Source organism: Rana temporaria, chromosome 4, assembly GCF_905171775.1.
Source record: "Rana temporaria chromosome 4, aRanTem1.1, whole genome shotgun sequence".
NCBI lineage: Eukaryota > Metazoa > Chordata > Amphibia > Anura > Ranidae > Rana > Rana temporaria.
This window is the reverse complement of record NC_053492.1, coordinates 60,859,220-60,879,433: the sequence shown is the minus strand read 5'-3', so window position 1 is coordinate 60,879,433 and position 20,214 is coordinate 60,859,220. Positions and strand designations below refer to the sequence as shown.

General features: G+C 43.1%; 1 protein-coding gene across 1 annotated transcript in view; it reads left to right on the top strand.

Moving 5' to 3' along the window:
* LOC120935620 (adhesion G protein-coupled receptor F5-like) overlaps positions 1 to 17,197 on the top strand; it is a 43,163-nt gene extending 25,966 nt beyond the window's left edge. Inside the window, exons 6-10 of the mRNA XM_040347671.1 lie at positions 650 to 1,984; positions 5,051 to 5,092; positions 6,965 to 7,030; positions 12,840 to 12,921; positions 17,066 to 17,197. Of these exons, the coding sequence (XP_040203605.1) occupies positions 650 to 1,984; positions 5,051 to 5,092; positions 6,965 to 7,030; positions 12,840 to 12,921; positions 17,066 to 17,073 (1,533 nt within the window). The 3' untranslated portion in view covers positions 17,074 to 17,197. The remainder of the gene's footprint in view (positions 1 to 649; positions 1,985 to 5,050; positions 5,093 to 6,964; positions 7,031 to 12,839; positions 12,922 to 17,065) is intronic.
* The last annotated feature ends 3,017 nt before the right edge of the window (positions 17,198 to 20,214 follow it).

Below are 20,214 nucleotides of genomic sequence, written 5' to 3'. Positions count from 1 at the left end.
CCTTGCCTGAGAGCACCATAGACACGAATAGAGTCCATAGACACGAATGCCGGACTCGGCCCTGCCCCCTGGTGCCTGTGTCATTGGATTTGATTGACAGCAGCGGGAGCCAATGGCTACGCTGCTATCAATCTATCCAATGAAGAGCCGAGAAGACCGGGCTGAGATCAAGCGCGTTCTCGACGCTGGATTTTTGAGGGCTCAGGTAAGTAAACGGAGGGGCTGGGGGGCCGGCAACTATCAGATGTTTTTTCGCCTTAATGCATAGGATGCATTAAGGTGAAAAAACAGGAAGGTTTAGAACCTCTTTAACTGTACTTAAAACAGTCTATTGAGTATATAACTTTTTGAAGATACTGTATGTTTGCAATTGGGTTGTTCAATAAATTACAAAGCTCAATTTGCTTCCACTGGAGAACTGAGGGCTTTGTGAAGGTACAACCATAGGAATAAATATATATTTATGCTACATCTCCTCAAACAAACTACATATCCTCCTTTCTATTTTAGATAAACATTCACGTATCTCACAGTTTAATTGACAATGTTTTTATATGAATGTAACTTATTAAATCTTTTTTAGTAATTTGAAGCTTTTATGGTTAACTAGTCTTAACAAAATAATTACACCAAACTTTTCTTCTCCTAGAACTTTATAAAAACAGTTGATGTCGTGGTCACCAAATCCAGCGCTTGGAGCAGTAATGCTAACGAAAGTGTAACTATTCTGAATTCTGTTGAGAAATTTGCAGAAAATCTGAACTTCAATGGCACAATCGATTTTAAAAATGATTCCCTCAACAATATTCAGCTTTATGGAAAAGTTGTGAGCAAAGATGATAGCTACAATAAGAATTTCTCCTTGCAAAATTTAACTGGAAATGTGTTTATCGAGGGGGGCGCATTAACGGGCAACTCTACCAAAATAGTTACCATTGCTTATAGTACGATGAAGAATATTTTGCCAAAAACCACACAGGGGGTGGTCAACGGGTTGGTTATGTCAACAATCATTGGTAAGAACTCCAGTGATAACATTGATAGCAGTATATTTAAAATAAATATGAACTTTACTGAGAGTAAAACATCACTAGAGAAACCAGACTGCGTCTGGTATGACTTGGATCAGAAAATTTGGAATAGCAGAGGTTGCATCCCCATTAGAATAGACAATGTGATATTATGCTCATGTAACCACTTGACATCTTTCTCAGTTCTTATGGGATCATCAATTACAGATCAGTTTTTAGCAATTATTACTTACATTGGAGTCGGAATATCTCTCGCATGTTTGGTGATTACTCTGCTCATCGAGGCCTTAGTGTTGGCCTCAGGTATCAAAAACAACACCTCCTACATACGTCACGTCTGCCTGGTAAATATTGCAGTTACGCTTCTGGTAGCTGATATCTGGCTTATCATTGGAGCGACACTAGAGCAGAATACAAGATCAGCTGCCTGCAAAGCCGCTGCCTTCTTTAGCTTCTTCTTCTACTTGTCTTTGTTTTTCTGGATGCTGACCACAGGACTCTTTGTTTTATATGTCACTGTCTTCTACATGCATAGCCTAAGAAGGAGTAAGAGAACCATGAAGATCATAGCTTTACTCCTGGGTTATGGATGTCCACTCCTTATAACCATTGTCACCGTGGCTTCAACGGAACCCAGTGGAAAATTTATAAGCAAGAAATTTTGCTGGCTTGACTACAGTGACTCCAGATCGTTCCTTGCCTTTGTGGTGCCAGCTTTAACCATTGTGTTTGTTGACATATTGATCCCAGTGCTAGTCATCTTCATAGAAAATAGGCCTACGGTTGGTGAACAATCAGGAAAAGAAGACAGGAAAATTTTGATTTTGATTGTTAAAACCATTGCCATCCTTACTCCACTTCTCGGAACTACCTGGGGATTTGGGCTGGGAGTTGTAATTAATCCCGACAACAGAGTGGTCAATGGAATATTTGCCACGCTCAACTCATGTCAGGTAAGTGTATTAAAGTACATAGTATATTTTGAAGAGGTATTAAACCCAAAAATGTAATATATTGCAGCTTACCAATCATTAGATGTGGTGGCTGCATTACTTTTCTTTTTTTTGTCTTTTTTCCCTCAGCGGAATCATGTGGAGTTTTCTGCTTGTTATGAATTACACTCAAAGTACAAGGCAGAATCATGTGGAGTTTTACGCTTGTCGTGTAATAAACTCACCGTACAAGGTGGAATCATGTGGAGTTTTATGCTTGTCGTGTATTACACTCACAGTACAAGGCAGAATCATGTGAAGTTTTCTGCTTTTCGTGTATTACACTCACAGTACAAGGTGGAAACATGTGGAGTTTTCTGCTTGTCGTGTATTACACTCACAGTACAAGGCAGAATCATGTGAAGTTTTCTGCTTTTCGTGTATTACACTCACAGTACAAGGTGGAATCATGTGGAGTTTTCTGCTTGTCATGTATTACACTCACAGTACAAGGTGGAAACATGTGGAGTTTTCTGCTTGTCATGTATTACACTCACAATACAAGGCAGAATCATGTGAAGTTTTCTGCTTTTCGTGTATTACACTCACAGTACAAGGTGGAATCATGTGGAGTTTTCTGCTTGTCGTGTATTACACTCACAATACAAGGCAGAATCATGTGGAGTTTTCTGCTTGTCATACGTTACACTCACAATACAAGTTGGAATCATGTAAAGTTAAGGTACAATTTTCATTGTAGACTGTGAGCTGAGATTCCAGAGCACTTCTAGCTACACTGCCAGTTCCCCTTGTGTCCCTTCTCCTGTCTTGATTCAAAGCCCTGCACAGCTATACTGTATATGTGTACTGGACCTCCCAGCCCTCATGTGTCATGTGTGAATGGTTCTCTTTATTCATTTTTTCACGAATGAAGATGCATAAAGTATCCTTTTTCATGAGAAAGCACAGAGCAGGGAACCTATGATCAGTTCCTCCCATGCTGTACACACCCACTGGCTACACAGGAAGTATCACACTTCTGAAAGTAATGTCACTAGTAACCCTGCCCATTGGTTGTTCTTAGACTCAGAAGGGAGAGGGATTGAAGTCATGTGACAGGCACTCAAATAATAAAAAGTATTAAAACTGTGATTTTCTCATTTTTAGAAATAAGGCTGAACTCAGCTTACATTAAAGGGGTTTTAAAGGTAATTTTTTTTTCACCTTAATGCATTCTATGCATTAAGGTGAAAAAACATCAGATGATGCCTCAGATAATCAGATAATTCTTAATGGCACCCCCACACATTGTTAAACACGGCAGATTTTTTGGGTGCATGAAACCACATGGTGCCAAGGCACCATGCAGTTCCCTGTGGCTGTGTTTTCAAAAAAGGGTCAGGGACTTTTGCCCTGTGTTTTCAGTAGGCAGGTGTGCCTGCGCAAACGTGAGCCACACCACCCACAATAGTGTAAACCTAGTATAATGCACCAATAACAATCTATAGCACACATCATGGCAGGCATCATCTGCACCCAGCTGACAATATAGACTTTATCGTCTAAAAGGCTACCTTTGTACTAGGAATGTCACCAATGTACGAGGTGGGTTTGGAAACATAAGCACTACCCACCCCCTTCGTTTTTGGATTTTCTTTTTTCATACTTTTTTCGTTTCTTGGGAGCTATGCATTTTGCATGGGTTTCAGGAACAAGTGCGATTATGCATATGTTCCCACCTGTATATACTGTATGTGACCTTAGCCAAATTGTGGTTGTTAGAATATCGGTTTCTTTGAAACCAGTCTGTGGAGAAGCTGTCAATTGTGACGCAGCTGCACAGACACTGCTCCCAAACTCATATCCGTGCGAGTGCATGGCCCTAAACGCAGACAGTATGCATTCAGAGCCATGCACCCGCAGTGTATGTGTCTTGCAGTCACTGCATCCCAATTAACATGAATGGGACTGCCTGCACGGTATTGCACAGAACACCTGTTGCCTCCATTTAAACAAGGTCTTATGCCATGTACACACGATCAGGCTTTTGCCTGGCCAAATCACATCGGAATTCCGACGGAATTCCATCGGAAAAATATAGAACATGTTCTATATCTAAACTCCGATGGAATTTATCGGAATTTCCGATGAAAAAACTCAGATGGCGCTACACACGATCGGAAAATACAATGGAAAAAGTCCATGGAAATTCCGATAAATTCCATCGGAGTTTAGATATAGAACATGTTCTATAATTTTCCGATGGAATTCCGTCGAAATTCCGATGTGATTTGGCCAGGCAAAAGCCCGAAGGTTTTATTCCCTTCCTGACAGGCTATTGTTTGTAAAACTGTACTGCGCTACTTTGATTGGCAATTGCGCGGTCATGTAATACTGTACCTAAACAAAATGTATATAATTTTTTTCACACAAATAGAGCTTTCTTTTGGTGGAATTTGAACAACACTGTTTTTTTTTAATTTTTTGGCGATATAAAAAACAATACAATATTTTCTACTTTCTGTTATAAAAAATATCCAATAATTGCAAATTTCATCAAAAATTTCATGCAAAAAGGTATTCTGCTACATGTCTTTGGTAAAAAAAATAAATAAAAAATCCCAATAAGTGTATATTAATTGGTTTGTGTGAAAGCTATTTAGCCAGATTCACATAGAGTGGCGTATGTTTAAGCGGGCTTAGCGCAGCTCATATGCGCTGCGACGACGTAACATAGAGAGGCAATTACAGTATTCACAAAGCACTTGCTCCCTAAGTTACGGTGGCGTAGCGTAAATGGGCCAGCGCAAGCCCACGTAATTCAAAGTAGGCAGGTAGTGGGCGTGTTGTATTAAAATGAATCGTGACCCCATGTAAATGAAGCGCCGAACGAACGGCGCAGGGTATGTAAACTTTTGATCAGGGCCATTTGGGTGCTTTCTGTTATCATTATGATTTAAAAAGGATCCAAAAAACTATGTAATAATAAATGGCTGCATGTGATTGCTATCCTTAAAAAAACACTCAACTGTACATGAATATAATAACCTAGAACTCTAACATATGCTTTTTTATTTTTTTATCCAGGGTTTGTTCATATTGATATCCACTGTTATGATGGACAACAAGGTAAGTAGAAACTTATTATAAGGAATATGATGAGATATGCCATCAGCATCAAATGTAATTCTGACCTTAGAAGTCAAATGAATACCACTGGATCTGGCTGATTTTAGCTGCCCTTCAGATACTCCCTGGCTGACACACCTTGAGGCCGGGTTTACACTAGTACGACAAACGCTCCGACATTAGGAGCTAATGTTACATGACGTATGAAAATCAATGTTTCCCTAAGAGAGCCGTCTTAACTGGTCCGACACAAGTCGGTCCGACTTTGAAAAAAGTTCCTGCACTACTTTGGTCCAACTTTGATTCTACTTCAGCCCATTGAATATCATTGAAGTCGGATCAAAGTAGGAGCCTTGTCCTAACCATCCGACTTGTGGCATCCAACATTGTGATTACAGCAGCAGGAAAAGGAATTTATCTCACACTGGGATTGTTTTGATTGGTCAAAGAACAAGTCAGACTATCACAAAGTCGGATCAAAGTAGTATCCTGTTCATGAAAGTCGGATGGATGTCGGACCAATGTAAGACCGATGTAGGACTAATGTCGCAGAGCACAAGTAGGATGAAAGTCGGATCACTGTCGTGTTGTATCAGTGTTAACCCAGCCAGTGTGCCCATCAATTGCTGCCAGTGTGCCCCATGAATTGCCGCCAGTGAGCCCCATCAATTTCTGCCAGTGTGTCCAATCAATTGCCGCTACTGTGCCCCATCAAATGCTGCCAGTGTGCCCCCCGCCCGAGTCCTCCATGTCTTCTCCTGTCCTCTTCCCGTTATCTGTGCTATGATTGGATGCCTGATAGGCAACCAATCAAAGCGCCTGTCGCTTCAGCCAATCAGGTGACAGGGTAACCAGACCCAAGCAAAAATTTTATTTTTTCCTCAGTTTAGGCCGATACGTATTCTTCTACATTTTTTTCGTTAAAAAAAATCGCAATTAGCGTTTATTGATTGGTTTGCGTAAAAGTTATAGCGTTTACAAAATAGGGGGTAGTTTTATGGCATTTTTATTAATATTTTTTTTAGTAGTAATGGCGGCGACCGGCGATTTTTTTTTCGGTACTGTGACATTATGGCGGACACATTTTTGGGACCATTGGCATTTTTATAGCGACCAGTGCTATAAAAATGCATTGGATTACTATAAAAATGCCACTGGCAGGGAAGGGGTTAACACTAAGGGGCGGGGAAGGGGTTAAGTATGTTCCCTGGGTGTGTTCTAACTGTAGGGGGGGTGGACTCACTAGGGGAAATGGCTGATCGCTGTTCATACATTGTATGAACAGACGGTCAGGCATTTCTCTCCTGACAGGAGGGGAGCTGTGTGTTTATACACACAGCTCCCGGTCCCCGCTCTGTAACGAGCGATCGTGGGTGTCCGGCGGCGATCGCGCCACCGGGCACGCGCACGGGAGTCGGGGGCGAGCGGGGGGCGCACGTGCGTGCCTCCGGCGGCGCACGCGTGCCCCTATTGGCTGCTGGGCGAGGTGACGTGTAGCTATGTGCTCTCGCCCAGCAGAGCGGACCTGCCGCCGTATAACTGCGGCGGCTGGTCGGCAAGCAGTTAACACAACACTGTGTAAACAGCGAACGCACAGCATTGCGCCTACTGTTTACCAATTTGGAAGCCTATTAGACCCACGGTTCTAATCATGACGCATGCATGAAGCTATCTATTGGTGATAGAGCAGTGCAGGAGAAAGGGGGTGGCACTCCTGAGCCTTCTATGGACGCACCACCATTGTCCAGCAATATGACCTTCATTGTAGATTTTTATAGCATTTTAAGTTCCTCTATCTCTGATGAGATCAGTAATGAATCAGATTGTATCTTTACTGCTCTGGATGTATATTTATTCTAAGTTTGTTCTTAGATGCAGAAGGCGGTAAGAACCAGCATAACTTCCTCCTACTTGAGAACATTCACATCCAAGGGGCAGGTGAGTGTACCACATACTACATATTGGAACTGAACATGAAAATATAACTAAAGGCAATTTTTTTATTTATTTTTAAAGTTTTGGATAGAGTGGAGTGGGATTAAAACACCTTTCGGGTTTTTTATTGCTGTGTGATCCTGTTTCAATTAAATATGTACCTTAAAGGCGAAGTTCACCTTTTTTCTAAATTCCAGGTCCCCGATGTACTAACATACATTTAATGTACCTCGGTTGCCTAAAATTAAAAGCTTTCTTTGATTTTGAGAACAAGGCCTTACCTTAGCCCTTGCTGTATGTCTTAGCCTAGGTTCAAACTGCTGTGGTATTAAGATTGTGCAAGTTCGGCTGAACTCGCACGATTTCATACCCACATGTCAGTCCGACTTTGGGGGCGATTTCAGAGACATCTGTGCGGGTTCCTGCACTGATGTCTATTGAAACCACACCCAAAGTCGCCAAAAGTAGTACAGAAACTACTTTTGGGAATCGGTGCGGCGCCGCAAAGTCATCACCACATCGATTCGGTCAGTGCCATTGCTGGCAATAGCCATCGATTTGACATGTGATTTGACATTCAGTTTGTATCAAATTAGACAAGCCCTTGTAGGATGGGAGGTCTAAAGACGATTGTACAATCAGATTGTATAGAAAGTGGGTGGAAGGTGGTATTCTAATATAGGGGGTGTGGTTCAGAGTGGTGGACACACCCTATCACGCCCACTTATCTGATGCAAAAAGGAAGTGAAGGCTTCTGGAAGATGACCTACAAGAAGTGAATGCAGAGAGACAAGCGACAGGACGTGATGGAATCTGAAAATCATTTAAAAAAATCAAATAAACTGACAAGATTCTAAACCTCCTGTGGATAAGGCAAGTGAGAGAAAAGCACATTGGGATAGCTGGGCTAGAAATTGCATTGGAAAACGCTTCTATTTATTAATTCTGCCCGAAAAGGTGAACTTATCCTTTAATAACCACAGAGAATTTAAATCTATCCTGTGTTTAGCAAATACCTTGGTGAACGCAGTTATTACCTTTTAAAAATAATGGTGACATCATCACTGATCTGCAAGAAATGTACAAAACACACCAAGTGGAGGTTCACCCGGAAATTACAACTTTTAACCTTAGATGGATGCTCATTTTGCCTAGGGGAATCGGCTAGTTTTTTTAAAATCGAAGCTGTACTTACCGTTTTAGAGAGCGATCTTCTCCGCCGCTTCCGGGTATGGGCTGCGGGACTGGGCGTTCCTTCTTGATTGACAGTCTTCCGACAGGCTTCCGACGGTCACATCTATCGCGTCACGATTTTTCGAAAGTAGCCGAACGTCGGTGCGCAGGCGCCGTATAGAGCCGCACCGGCGTTCGGCTTCTTTCGGCTACTCGTGACGTGATAGATGCGACCGTCGGAAGCCTGTCGGAAGACTGTCAATCAAAAAGGAACGCCCAGTCCCGCAGCCCATACTGTACCCGGAAGCGGCGGAGAAGATCGCTCTCTAAAACGGTAAGTACTGCTTTGATTTTAAAAAAACTAGCCGATTCCCCTTGACTAAATGAGCATCAATCTAAGGCCCCGTACAGACGACCGAACATGTCTGCTGAAACTGGTCCGCAGACCAGTTTCAGCATACATGTTCGGTCGTGGGTAGGCCCGAGCGGGCAGGATTCCAGCAAACATTTGCCCGCCGGGCCTTTTCCCAGCGGGCAAATATTTCCGGGCTTGTTTTAAAACAAGAAAAAAGAGAAAGACAAAACCTGCGCGTATGTTAGGTAGGTATATGGAAGGTAAATGTAAACAACAAACTGCTGCCCCCCCCCCTAGAACATGTTTTCCAAGGAAAACATAAATGAAACAAATACAAAAAGTGGGGGTAGTGGCGCTGTCTGTGTGTTCCCTGTGTGACCAGGGTGTGATCTGGCTAATGAGCCTATGAATAGTCCTACCGCTAAATGGCGGGGATCATAAAGTGAAAATGAAGTGGATAAACGAAAAAAATATATTGAATAAAATGTAGTATAGTGATACTAAGTGTCCACTAGATGGCAATAATATAAATGCCTTAAATTAACTGTGATAACCAAAATGTTAGTGCAAGTGCACTAAAGAGTGTGGCCAGCTAACTAGTAGCAAGACATGAAAAATAACAATAAATAACTAGAAAATGCATTCCCTGAGGAAAATGCGAGTGGGAATGCTGAATTGCTGAGCCCGCACCAAAGCCATTCACCATAACCACTACACTATCTTTAGGACACACAGCTCCTTTCTCTATCTGCAAAGTAGAGAGTATCCTGACTTCCTGGTCGCCCCTCCCCCCTCAGGAGGTTTCCCCCCCTCCCCCAGGTCAGTGAGGAGGAATATTGCACTGAGGTAAGGAAAGCTATTTATGGAAAGAAATGCCATTACAAACGCCTTTTAATTCACAGACCAATACATGAATTACGCCTTCAAACAAAAGTTAATAAATCCACAACCGTATATGCGATCGATACAGCGACTTCACCGTTTGAAAGACACGGCCCTTGTGAACGCATCGATATGAAATTTATGTTGATAAACTTAAAAATGTGGCCATGTCAGCGATTTAGAAAAGAGCGTCGTTGTGTGTTTTGCAGAAACATTTTTTAGACTTTTTAACATGTCTCTTGTCCTTTAGAAGCTCCTGGAACTAAAACTAAAATACGTATCACAAAACTGATCACATTGCCTGAAACCAGACAAGCATACCTACGTTTTGATATATAAATTGTGTATGACAAGTAGATCTTGTGGGCGTGAGAGCAATTTGTTCCCCCTTTTTTTAAATATAATATTTTTTGTGGATGATCTCCACTCTAAAGGTCACATGACACACTCTAAACCTGCTCCATAGGATTACATTATAACCGATAAAAAAATCACTAAACGTAAATTGCGTTTTCACAAAAACCGTAAAAGATATCAATCTAAAAAGTCATGTTTGGATAGCTGAATATTTTGTGACCGCTTTAAAGTTTGTTTGGTGTCTGTAAGTGAAAGTATGAAGGAGCTGAAACTTTTGGCAGAACGTGTGTTTTGAAGCAGGAAAAAGGATGTTCTCATTGACTTCAATGTTAAAAAAAAGTGTCTAAAAGCTTAATATTTTAAAAAGTATAAATAGTACAAAAAAACTTGAAGAAGTCCCATCGTTAGCTGAACGAGATGAACATTTTAAAAGTTGAATGGTCTCAATAGCTGAAAGTATGCAGGAGTTACGCAGAGCCAAAAAACGTACGGAATAAAATTAAAATTAAGAATAATAAAAAACGAATATCAATACTGGGAATGCTTATGAAAGCATTCCCACTAATTAATTATATTCACACGCCAGTGTGTGAGGTGAATGATTGTAAACAATGCAAAAATAGTATCAGTGTACATATATCATCCACAACTAGCAGCAATGGTTGCCAGTGGGCAAATATGATATACTTAATGAATGTGAACAATAATGTGAAAAATAAATAAATGTGGAAAACATCTATAAACAAATGGATCAGAGAAGTCCTTCCAGCTTGTTGCAATAAATAAATGACAACAAATAATCAGTTCATTCGATGAGTGTCATCTTAGTGACTTGCTTGGTGAACAAACATAATACTTCAGGTGCAGTCGCTGTGGCTCCGGTGCTCCCCCTTATGTGTCCCCACTCACCAGAGTTATGCAACCCTACAGGGGTAAAAAGCGTAGGTAGGATCTCCACCAGGTGTTCCACAGCTCAGATCTCCAGGCACTGGATTTTCCTGACGTTCCCTTTAAATTCCACAGCGGGGCAAAGATAAACTGCTGTCTTTATATACCAACAAGCCTGTAACCAAAGGAGGGTGGGCGGGAACTTTCAGCACAGCGTGGGGATCTAAGTCACTAAGATGACACTCATCGAATGAACTGATTATTTGTTGTCATTTATTTATTGCAACAAGCTGGAAGGACTTTTCTGATCCATTTGTTTATAGATGTTTTCCACATTTATTTATTTTTCACATTATTGTTCACATTCATTAAGTATATCATATTTGCCCACTGGCAACCATTGCTGCTAGTTGTGGATGATATATGTACACTGATACTATTTTTGCATTGTTTACAATCATTCACCTCACACACTGGCGTGTGAATATAATTAATTATTTATTGTTATTTTTCATGTCTTGCTACTAGTTAGCTGGCCACACTCTTTAGTGCACTTGCACTAACATTTTGGTTATCACAGTTAATTTAAGGCAGCCATGTCCAAAGTCAGGCCCGGGGGCCAAATGCGGCCCCCCTGTTGATTTAATATGGCCCCCCTGGGGATTTGGATATATATATATATATATATATATATATATATATATATATATATATATATATATATATATATATATATTGTTTGTGGCCCCCAGGGCCACAAAAGATATAGACTGTATTGGCGCTGCCTTGGAAGGGGACAGGGAGGGGGCAGGACGAGCACCGTCAGATTACATGAAGAGAACCTCCTGTTTACGCAGCAGCGTCTCTATTGGAAGTCCCATCTCCTGGGATGTCATTGGACGACTGTTCTGTCTATCATAGGAGGCAGGACTTTGTATTAAAGAGGCCACAGGGTAAACAAGACATTCTCCTGTTTGTAATCTGTCGGCACTCGTCCCGCCCTCTCCCTCTGCCCTCCGAGGCTGCAGATGGACATCGTTCAGGCTGCACTGATGGCACATGTGAGGCTGCATTGGTTGCAATGGTGAGGCTGCATCCATGGCAATGGTGAGGCTGCATCCAAGGCAATGGTGAGGCTGCATTCATGGCAATGGTAAGCCTGTGCGTGTTATACGCCGATAAATACGGTATATCCAAGTAACACGCCCAAGCTCATCCTTAGTCCTAAGCAGCGCTCTGGGATTCGTTGGGGCCACAAATAAAATATATACGGTATATCCAAATAACACGCCCAAGCTCATCTCTTCACCACACACAGCCACAAAAGCAAGAGAATTCTTGTTGGGCCGTGTATTAGTGCCCAGACGAACACACTTAGACAGAATTTTAATGGTTCAAAGAATTTTAGGCAAAATAGTCGTCGGCCCTCACTCATGTTCACTTCATCAAATCTGGCCCTCTTTGAAAAAAGTTTGGACACCCCTGATTTAAGGCATTTATATTATTGCCATCTAGTGGACACTTAGTATCACTATACTACATTTTATTCAATATATTTTTTTCGTTTATCCACTTCATTTTCACTTTATGATCCCCGCCATTTAGCGGTAGGACTATTCATAGGCTCATTAGCCAGATCACACCCTGGTCACACAGGGAACACACAGACAGCGCCACTACCCCCACTTTTTGTATTTGTTTTAAAACAGCCCGCTGGAATCCTGTCCCCTCGGACATGTTCGGTCGTCTGTACAGACCTACCGTACATGTTCGAGCGCCCGCCATCCCTCGCATGCGTCGAATGACTTTGATGCATGCATGGAAGCATTTAACTGGCAGGCCCGCCCACGTCGCCGCGTCATCGTCGCCGCGACGGCGCGGACACGCCCCGCGTATTGTTTACGCGCGGATTTCTGTATGATGGTGAGTACAGCCACCATACAGAAATCCCCGGGCAGACATGTACGGTGAAAACGGTCCGACGGACCGGTTTCATCGTACATGTTTGCTCGTCTGTACCCGGCATTAGGTTAAACATTTTTTTTAGGGTGAACTCCCGCTTTAAGGATACACATGATTCTTGTATGTATCCCGTAGTTCAAATTTAAGTCTTCAGAATTGCATTTAGATTTCTGCTAAGCTACTTTACCTTCACAGACATCATCTACATATTCATCAGGAACATCAAAGCCGAAGAAAAGGAAATACCCCGTCAAGAAAAATTATTATGGCAAAATAGGTGTGTATGGGAAAATTTACAGCCGAATTTCACCTTTTTTCACATATTATTTTAATACTTAGCTTTGTCTCTGTGGGGTAGATATACTAAAACTGGAGAGTGCAATATCTGGTGAAGCTCTGCATAGAAACCAATCAGCTTCCAGGTTTTTTGTCAAAGCTTAATTGAACAAGCCAAAGCTAGAAGCTGATTGGTTACCATGCACAACTGTACCAGATTTTGCACCACTCTCCCATTTTAGTAAATCAGCCTCTGTGTCCTTTGGACTTAAAGTGGACCCCTCCCCAAAAAAATGTCTTCCCAAGATTCCATGAGACCTTGGAGGAAAAGGGTGAAAACATCAATAGTGAGCTGGCAGATTCGTTTTTTTTTTTTTTGGTTTTTAATATTTTTGTTCACATGACATTTTGGGGTAAAAGTTCTCAGATGGGAACACTGGGCCAGATTCAGGTAGAGCGGCGTATGTTTAAGCGGGCGTAGCGCAGCTCATATTCACTACGCCGACGTAAAATAGAAAGGCAAGTACAGTATTCACAAAGCACTTGCTCCCTAAGTTACGTCGGCGTAGCGTAAATGGGCCGGCGTAAGCCCGCCTAATTCAAAGTAGCAAGGCAGTGGGCGTGTAATATAATAAAGCGTGACCCCATGTGAATGCATGGCCGAACGAACGGCACATGCGCACGCATTCTCAGAATCACGTCGCAAATACTCCCTAAGATACGTCGGCTCAATGCTTTCGACATGAACGTAACCTACGCCCAGCCCCATTCACGTACAACTTATGTAAACAACGTAAATTCCGACGGCAGTTCCGACGTCCATACCCTACACGACTTAGACCAGCTATTTGGTGGTTTATCTTTATGCCGGACGTACGCCTTACGTAAACGGCGTAGCTTACTGCGACAGGCGCAAGTACGTTTGTGAATCAGCGTATCTAGCTCATTTGCATATTCAACGCGTAAATCAATGGAAGCGCCCCTAGCGGCCAGCGTAAATATGTACCCAAGATACGACGGCGTAGGAGACTTACGTCGGTCGTATCTTGGCAAAATTCAGGCGTATCTCATTTAAAGAATCAGCGCATAGAAACGGCGGCGCTCATTTGGACTTACGACGGCGTAAGTCTTTGTGAATCCGGGCCACTATCTTCAAATCATACCTAAACTCAAAAAACTAAAATATAATATATTGCAACTTTCCAGTCCTTAGGTTTGGTGCCTGCGTTTGTTTTCTTTTCTTTTTTTTTTTTGCAGTCTTTTCTTTTCTGTATTTTCACCTGGTAATGCTGAGAATAACTCACTTCCTGTCCTAGTGTGGCTACGCTCACTCCTCATTTTATCTATGAAGGGAGCCATGGTTGTCACCCAGGTTGAACTTCAAACATGTCTGCATTTGTTCATCTACATTACATAGAGAATGACAGGATTAGCAGTTTACAAAAGAAAGCCAAGATTGTTTTGCTTCCTGTACAGTTCACAAGAAGTGACAAAAAAATGCATTTCTGGCAAGATCAATAGGTTTCTGTACATTCTAAAAAATGCTCTCAGCCTGCAAAAAGGAAACGAATATTCCCACCACATCAAAGGACTGGTAGGCTGCAATGAATTACCGTATTTATCGGCGTATAACACGCACAGGCGTATAACACGCACCCTAACTTTAAGAGGGAATTTTCCACAGCCCCCTGCGTATAACACACAGGCACAGTGTAGCCTCTATTTTCAGGGTAAAAAAGTGAGTGTTATACGGCAATAAATACAGTATATTTCTGTTCTTGGGTTATCCTTTACCCACTTAACCCCCGGACCATATTGCTGGTCAAAGACCATAGCACTTTTTGAGATTTGGCACTGCGTTGCTTTAACTGACAATTGCGCGGTCGTGCGACATGGCTCCCAAACAAAATTGAATATTTTTTTCTTTTTGCTATAATAAATATCCCCCAAAAATATATAAAAAAACATTTTTTATCCTCAGTTTAGGCCGATACGTATTCTTCTACATATTTTTCGTAAAAAATCGCAATAAACGTTTATTGATTGGTTTGCGCAAAAGTTATAGCGTTTACAAAACAGGGGGTAGTTTTATGGCATTTTTATTAATATTTTTTTTTACTAGTAATGGCGGCGATCAGCGATTTGTTTTCGGTACTGCGACATTATGGCGGACACTTCGGACACTTTGGACACATTTTTGGGACCATTGGCATTTTTATAGCGATCAGTGCTATAAAAATGCATTGGATTACTATAAAAATGCCACTGGCAGGGAAGGGGTTAACACTAGGGGGCGGGGAAGGGGTTAAGTATGTTCCCTGGGTGTGTTCTAACTGTAGGGGGGGTGGCCTCACTAGGGGAAATGACTGATCGCTGTTCATACATTGTATGAACAGACGGTCAGGCATTTCTCCCCTGACAGGACCGGGAGCACGCGCACGGGAGTCAGGGACGAGCGGGGGGCGCGCGCACGCGCCCCTAGTGGCCGCTTCGAGAGCCAACGTAGAGCTACGGGCTCTCACGCAGGGGAGCCGACCTGCCGCCGTAGAACTGCAACGGCTGGTCGGCAAGTAGTTAAAGAAAATTTGGTTTAGATCAAATTTTTCCTGTCTGGAGGTTTGGCAAAGCTTCAGCGGCAGCAGAAAGTGCAACATTGCTAAATGTGACAGCTTCTCCTCAGGCTAGCTGTTAATAGGCTGGCAGCCACCTGATGACTCATCCCTATTCACTTGTCAGCTGGGGATTCCTAGGCCATATGCCCATGTTGATGAGGACAAGGGCCTCTTCCCCACAACCCTGGCACAGTGATTGTGGTGGTCTGCAGGTAGGGTGCTTATCGGAATCTGAAAGTTCTTATTTAATAATACGGAGGCTCCCCCAGGTACATCCCAAAAATAAATAATCAAATGCATTGTCAATTATGTTATCCAGCAGGTCTACATCAATCATAGTGACCAAATATAGTCATGTCCACCCCCTGTCCCTTTAACTTCAATTGACTTTGAATTTGGCACCAGAACTTCAGTATTGTTCACCGCACCCACCTCCAATCAAATCCAGGTACATTTTGTTCATCCTTATGCCGCGTACACACGATCGGATATTCCGACAACAAAACCGTGGATTTTTTTTTCCGATGGATGTTGACTTAAACTTGTCTTGCTTACACACAGTCGCACAAATGTTGTCGGAAATTTTGTTCGCCAAGAACGCGGTCACGTACAACACGTACGACGGCACTATTAAAAGGGGAGTTAGTAGAAGTTTGGTGAGAGACGATTCACGCTTTTCAGCCTTGTGCTTTTCAGTCCATTACAGCGTGACAAATGTGCCATCTCAACTAGTTTTACCAGACAGAGCGCTTCCGTCTCGTACTTGATTCAGAGCATGCGTGGAATTGTCCACACACGCTCAAAATTTACAAGAACGGATATTGTTGTCGGAAAATTCGAGAACCAGCTCTCAAATTTTTGCTGTCGAAAATTGCGCCAGAAAATGTCCGAAATTCTGATCCTGTTTACGCGGCATTAGTGTGAAGTCTCAGATGGTTCCTAGGCCAACTATCCAGAAAAGTGAAGCCCCTTGTACTGAAGGCTTATCCACTCCAGAACCAAAATGTGTCTGAGGACACTAAAGCCTCGTACACTCGATCAGTCCATCCGATGAGAACGGTCCGAAGGATCGTTGTCATCAGTTAACCTATGAAGCTGACTGATGGTCCGGCGCGCCTACACACCATCGGTTAAATAACCGATCGTGTCAGAACACGGTGACGTAAAACACAACGACGTGCTGAAAAAAACGAAGTTCAATGCTTCCAAGCATGCGTCGACTTGATTCAGAGCATGCGCGGGTTTTTAACCGATGCTTTTGCATACTAACGATCGGTTTTGACCTATCGGTTAGGCGTCCATCGGTTAAATTTTAAAGCAAGTTCTCATTTTTTTGACCGAAGGTTAAATAACCTATGGTGCCTACACACGATCGGTTTGGACTGATGAAAACGGTCCTTCAGACCGTTGTCCTCTGGCGATCCTATCGTGTGTACGCGGCCTTAGAAGAGCAACTTCTCACACAGTTATTTTGTCATATGATAGGCCCTCTTTGATTACATGTTTTCAGCTTGAACATTTGTTTTGTTTCAGCCGTCTAACATCTCTACTCGACTCAAGATTCAACTGAAGCATCTGGAAGTTTATACTCACATAAAAGACGATGACTTGATAGTCTAATGAACTTGGAGTGTGGATCATTGTACTAATGAGTAAAAATAAGCAAAAGACTATTTATCAATGTAATCACACAAGAGTCCTCCATCTTTCACACATTTTCCCCCAAGATTCAATTGGAAAAATGTGTAAATCTTTGGTGAAAATAATACAAGACCCCCCATAGGCTCTCCATATTGCAATGTTATGTGGTACACTGATATATAATGTGACTTTTTTATAATTGTGAAAGTGAGTGTATTTAAGTGTGTTCTGGGTGGGAGGGAAAAAGCAGGCCAAAGTGTGAAAAAAATTTTTTGTAGGATTTAACATTTAACATTCTCGTTTTCGTTTAAATTCTCCAAACATAGGCACCAGAATGTTCCGGCTGTGTGGATGGGGGATTTCAATATGACCATGGATCCATATATGGATCGTCCGGTTGGTGTGGATGGAGGGGTGGGAGCTGCTAGACAGACCAGGCTAAGCAGACTTTTCCAGGAATTTGCCTTGGTAGACGTTTGGAGACAGAGAAACCCGGAGATCAGGGCGTATTCATGTCATTCGGCGAGTTAGGCTACCATGTCACGTATAGACTATGTCCTTATGTCGAAACCGCTGATGCCGAGAGTGGTGGGAGCAGGCTTTGCCCCTCGTGCCCTCTCGGACCACTCCCCGTGCTGGGTACAGATGTCCCTGCTGGGGGTGGCGCCCGAGAGGATATGGAGACTGAATCCTTACTGGCTGACGGCCCTAACAGACCACGACAGTGTGACTAGGGAGATGACATTCTTTTTCTCGGAAGGGCGAGACGCAACCTGGATTAACGGGCACTGGGACACATTCAAAATTCACGCACGTGGGATTCTAGACAATAGAATAAATAGGCTTAAAACCTCCTCGAGGGCAGTGGTTACCATGTCTGAGAATGTGCTGTGGGAAATGGAGGGGGCCTACAATGTACAGCCATCTCTAGAAAACCTCACTAAGGTCAAGATGCAATCCAGGGTGGTATCACAATTACTTATGGAAAAAGCTAAACAGCGGGTGTTTTTTGGCAAGACTAGAGTTTATGAACATGGAGAAAAAGCTGGGAAGATGCTGGCATATCTGGCGCATATGGAGGACAGGCCTCCGGTGGTGGTATCTCTGACGGAGCCGGACGGCTCGATAGTCACGGATCCCCCGTGACTATCAAATGGGTGCAGCTTTTATACCAGACCCCCAAGGCTAGAATTTATGTCAATGGTTGGCTATCGGAACAGATTTCCCTGGAAAGCGGCACGAGGCAGGGCTGACCCCTGTCTCCACTGTTATATGCCCTGGCAGCGGAACCCCTGGCTATTGCCATACGGATGAGCCCGGAGGTGATTGGATTTAGAAAAGGCGACACATGGGAAAAGATAGGACTGTATGCAGATGATACGGTTCTTTATTTAGCTGACCAGGGCCCATCACTAGCGGCGGCACTAAATATCATAGAGGAAATAGGAAGATTCTCGGGGCTCAAAATAAACTGGGATAAATCTAAGATCCTCCCACTAGATCAGTTCCCTCCATCGAGGACTCAATCGGAATTGCCGCTGCAAAGGGTAGCGGAGGTTAAATATCTTGGAGTTATGGTCACTAAGAATTTACAAGACTATGTGCCCCTTAATATAGACCCTCTATTTGCAATTATTAAATCTAGAACCCAGGCCTGGGCGAGACTACCTCTGGGGGTCATGGGAAGAATCAATCTAGTTAAGATGATTCTACTACCCAAAATCTTATACATGATATGGCATGCTCCCTTATATATCCCTCTGAAGATATTCAAACAGATGGAGGCAATACTAAATTCCTTTGTATGGGGATCGGGCAGGCACAAGCTGGCATGGTCTGTACTTAAGAATCCCACGCTGGAGGGGGGATGCTCCCTACCAGATATTCAGGATTACTATATAGCGGCACAACTGTCCCATCTATATCATTATAATAAAACTGAGTCGAGGAAATATGGATCGATGGTCTGCAACAGGCCGGGAAGTGTGTTTCACACTCCCTGCCAGGCGGTATTCAGGAGGGGACAGGGAGGGTGTAAGACACCGCAGTTTGGAGCAGGCATGCTAATACATCATCAAAAGATATGGGACATAGCCCTTAAAAAGCAAGAAAGGTCACATATTCACTCGCACACGCCTCTATGGGTTAATGGAGGCATGCCCGAACTGACTTCAGTACCAGACTCACAGATCTGGGCCTCGTACGGGGTACTGTACCTCTCTCAGATCCTAACAGAAAGTGGAGTCAAGCCCTTCTCGGTGATGAGAAGGGAATTCTCCCTCCCACAACAATTTCTATTCAGATATCTACAGCTCAGACACGCACTCAGAAAACAAATGGCATCAGTGGCGGTGGACCTGAGCGTTCCGCCGGTGCTGGATGTCATATTCGGAGCCGACTCGACCAAACTCATATCCAACTTATACTATACTATTAGACAACGTAGGGTAAACAAGATAGTCCAGACAGCGAGAATACAGTGGGAGCAGGACGTGGGCCCTATTGAGACAGAGGATTGGGGGGAAATTCCGGAGGGCGTGAAGACCGCATCCCCCAAGCTTTCCGACAGATTGACACAATTATATATAATCCACCGAGCATACCTGACACCACTGAGATTGACAAAGTTCCAACCCACAAGAAGCCCACTATGCCCCATGTGTCTATTGATGGAAGGCACCTTCTACCATTTGCTATGGCAGTGCTCCGACATACAGGCTTATTGGTTACAAGTGACGCAATTCCTGCATGACAATATGGGATCACCAGTGGGAATGGACCCAAGACTGTGCCTACTGGGTCTAATACCAGATGTTGAGGTTGACAAATACCAGACCATATTTATACAAGAGTCACTGTTTGTTGCAAGAAAAGTGGTAGCCAAGGCATGGCTACGAGCGACGGCCCCATCCTTACGGGACTGGAAGAAATAAATAAATGCTGTACTGCCTTATAGGAAAATGATATATAAACATAGGGGCCGCCCACAAAAATGTTCTAATGTTTGGGACCGATGGCTGGAAGATGGGGAAACATGTACC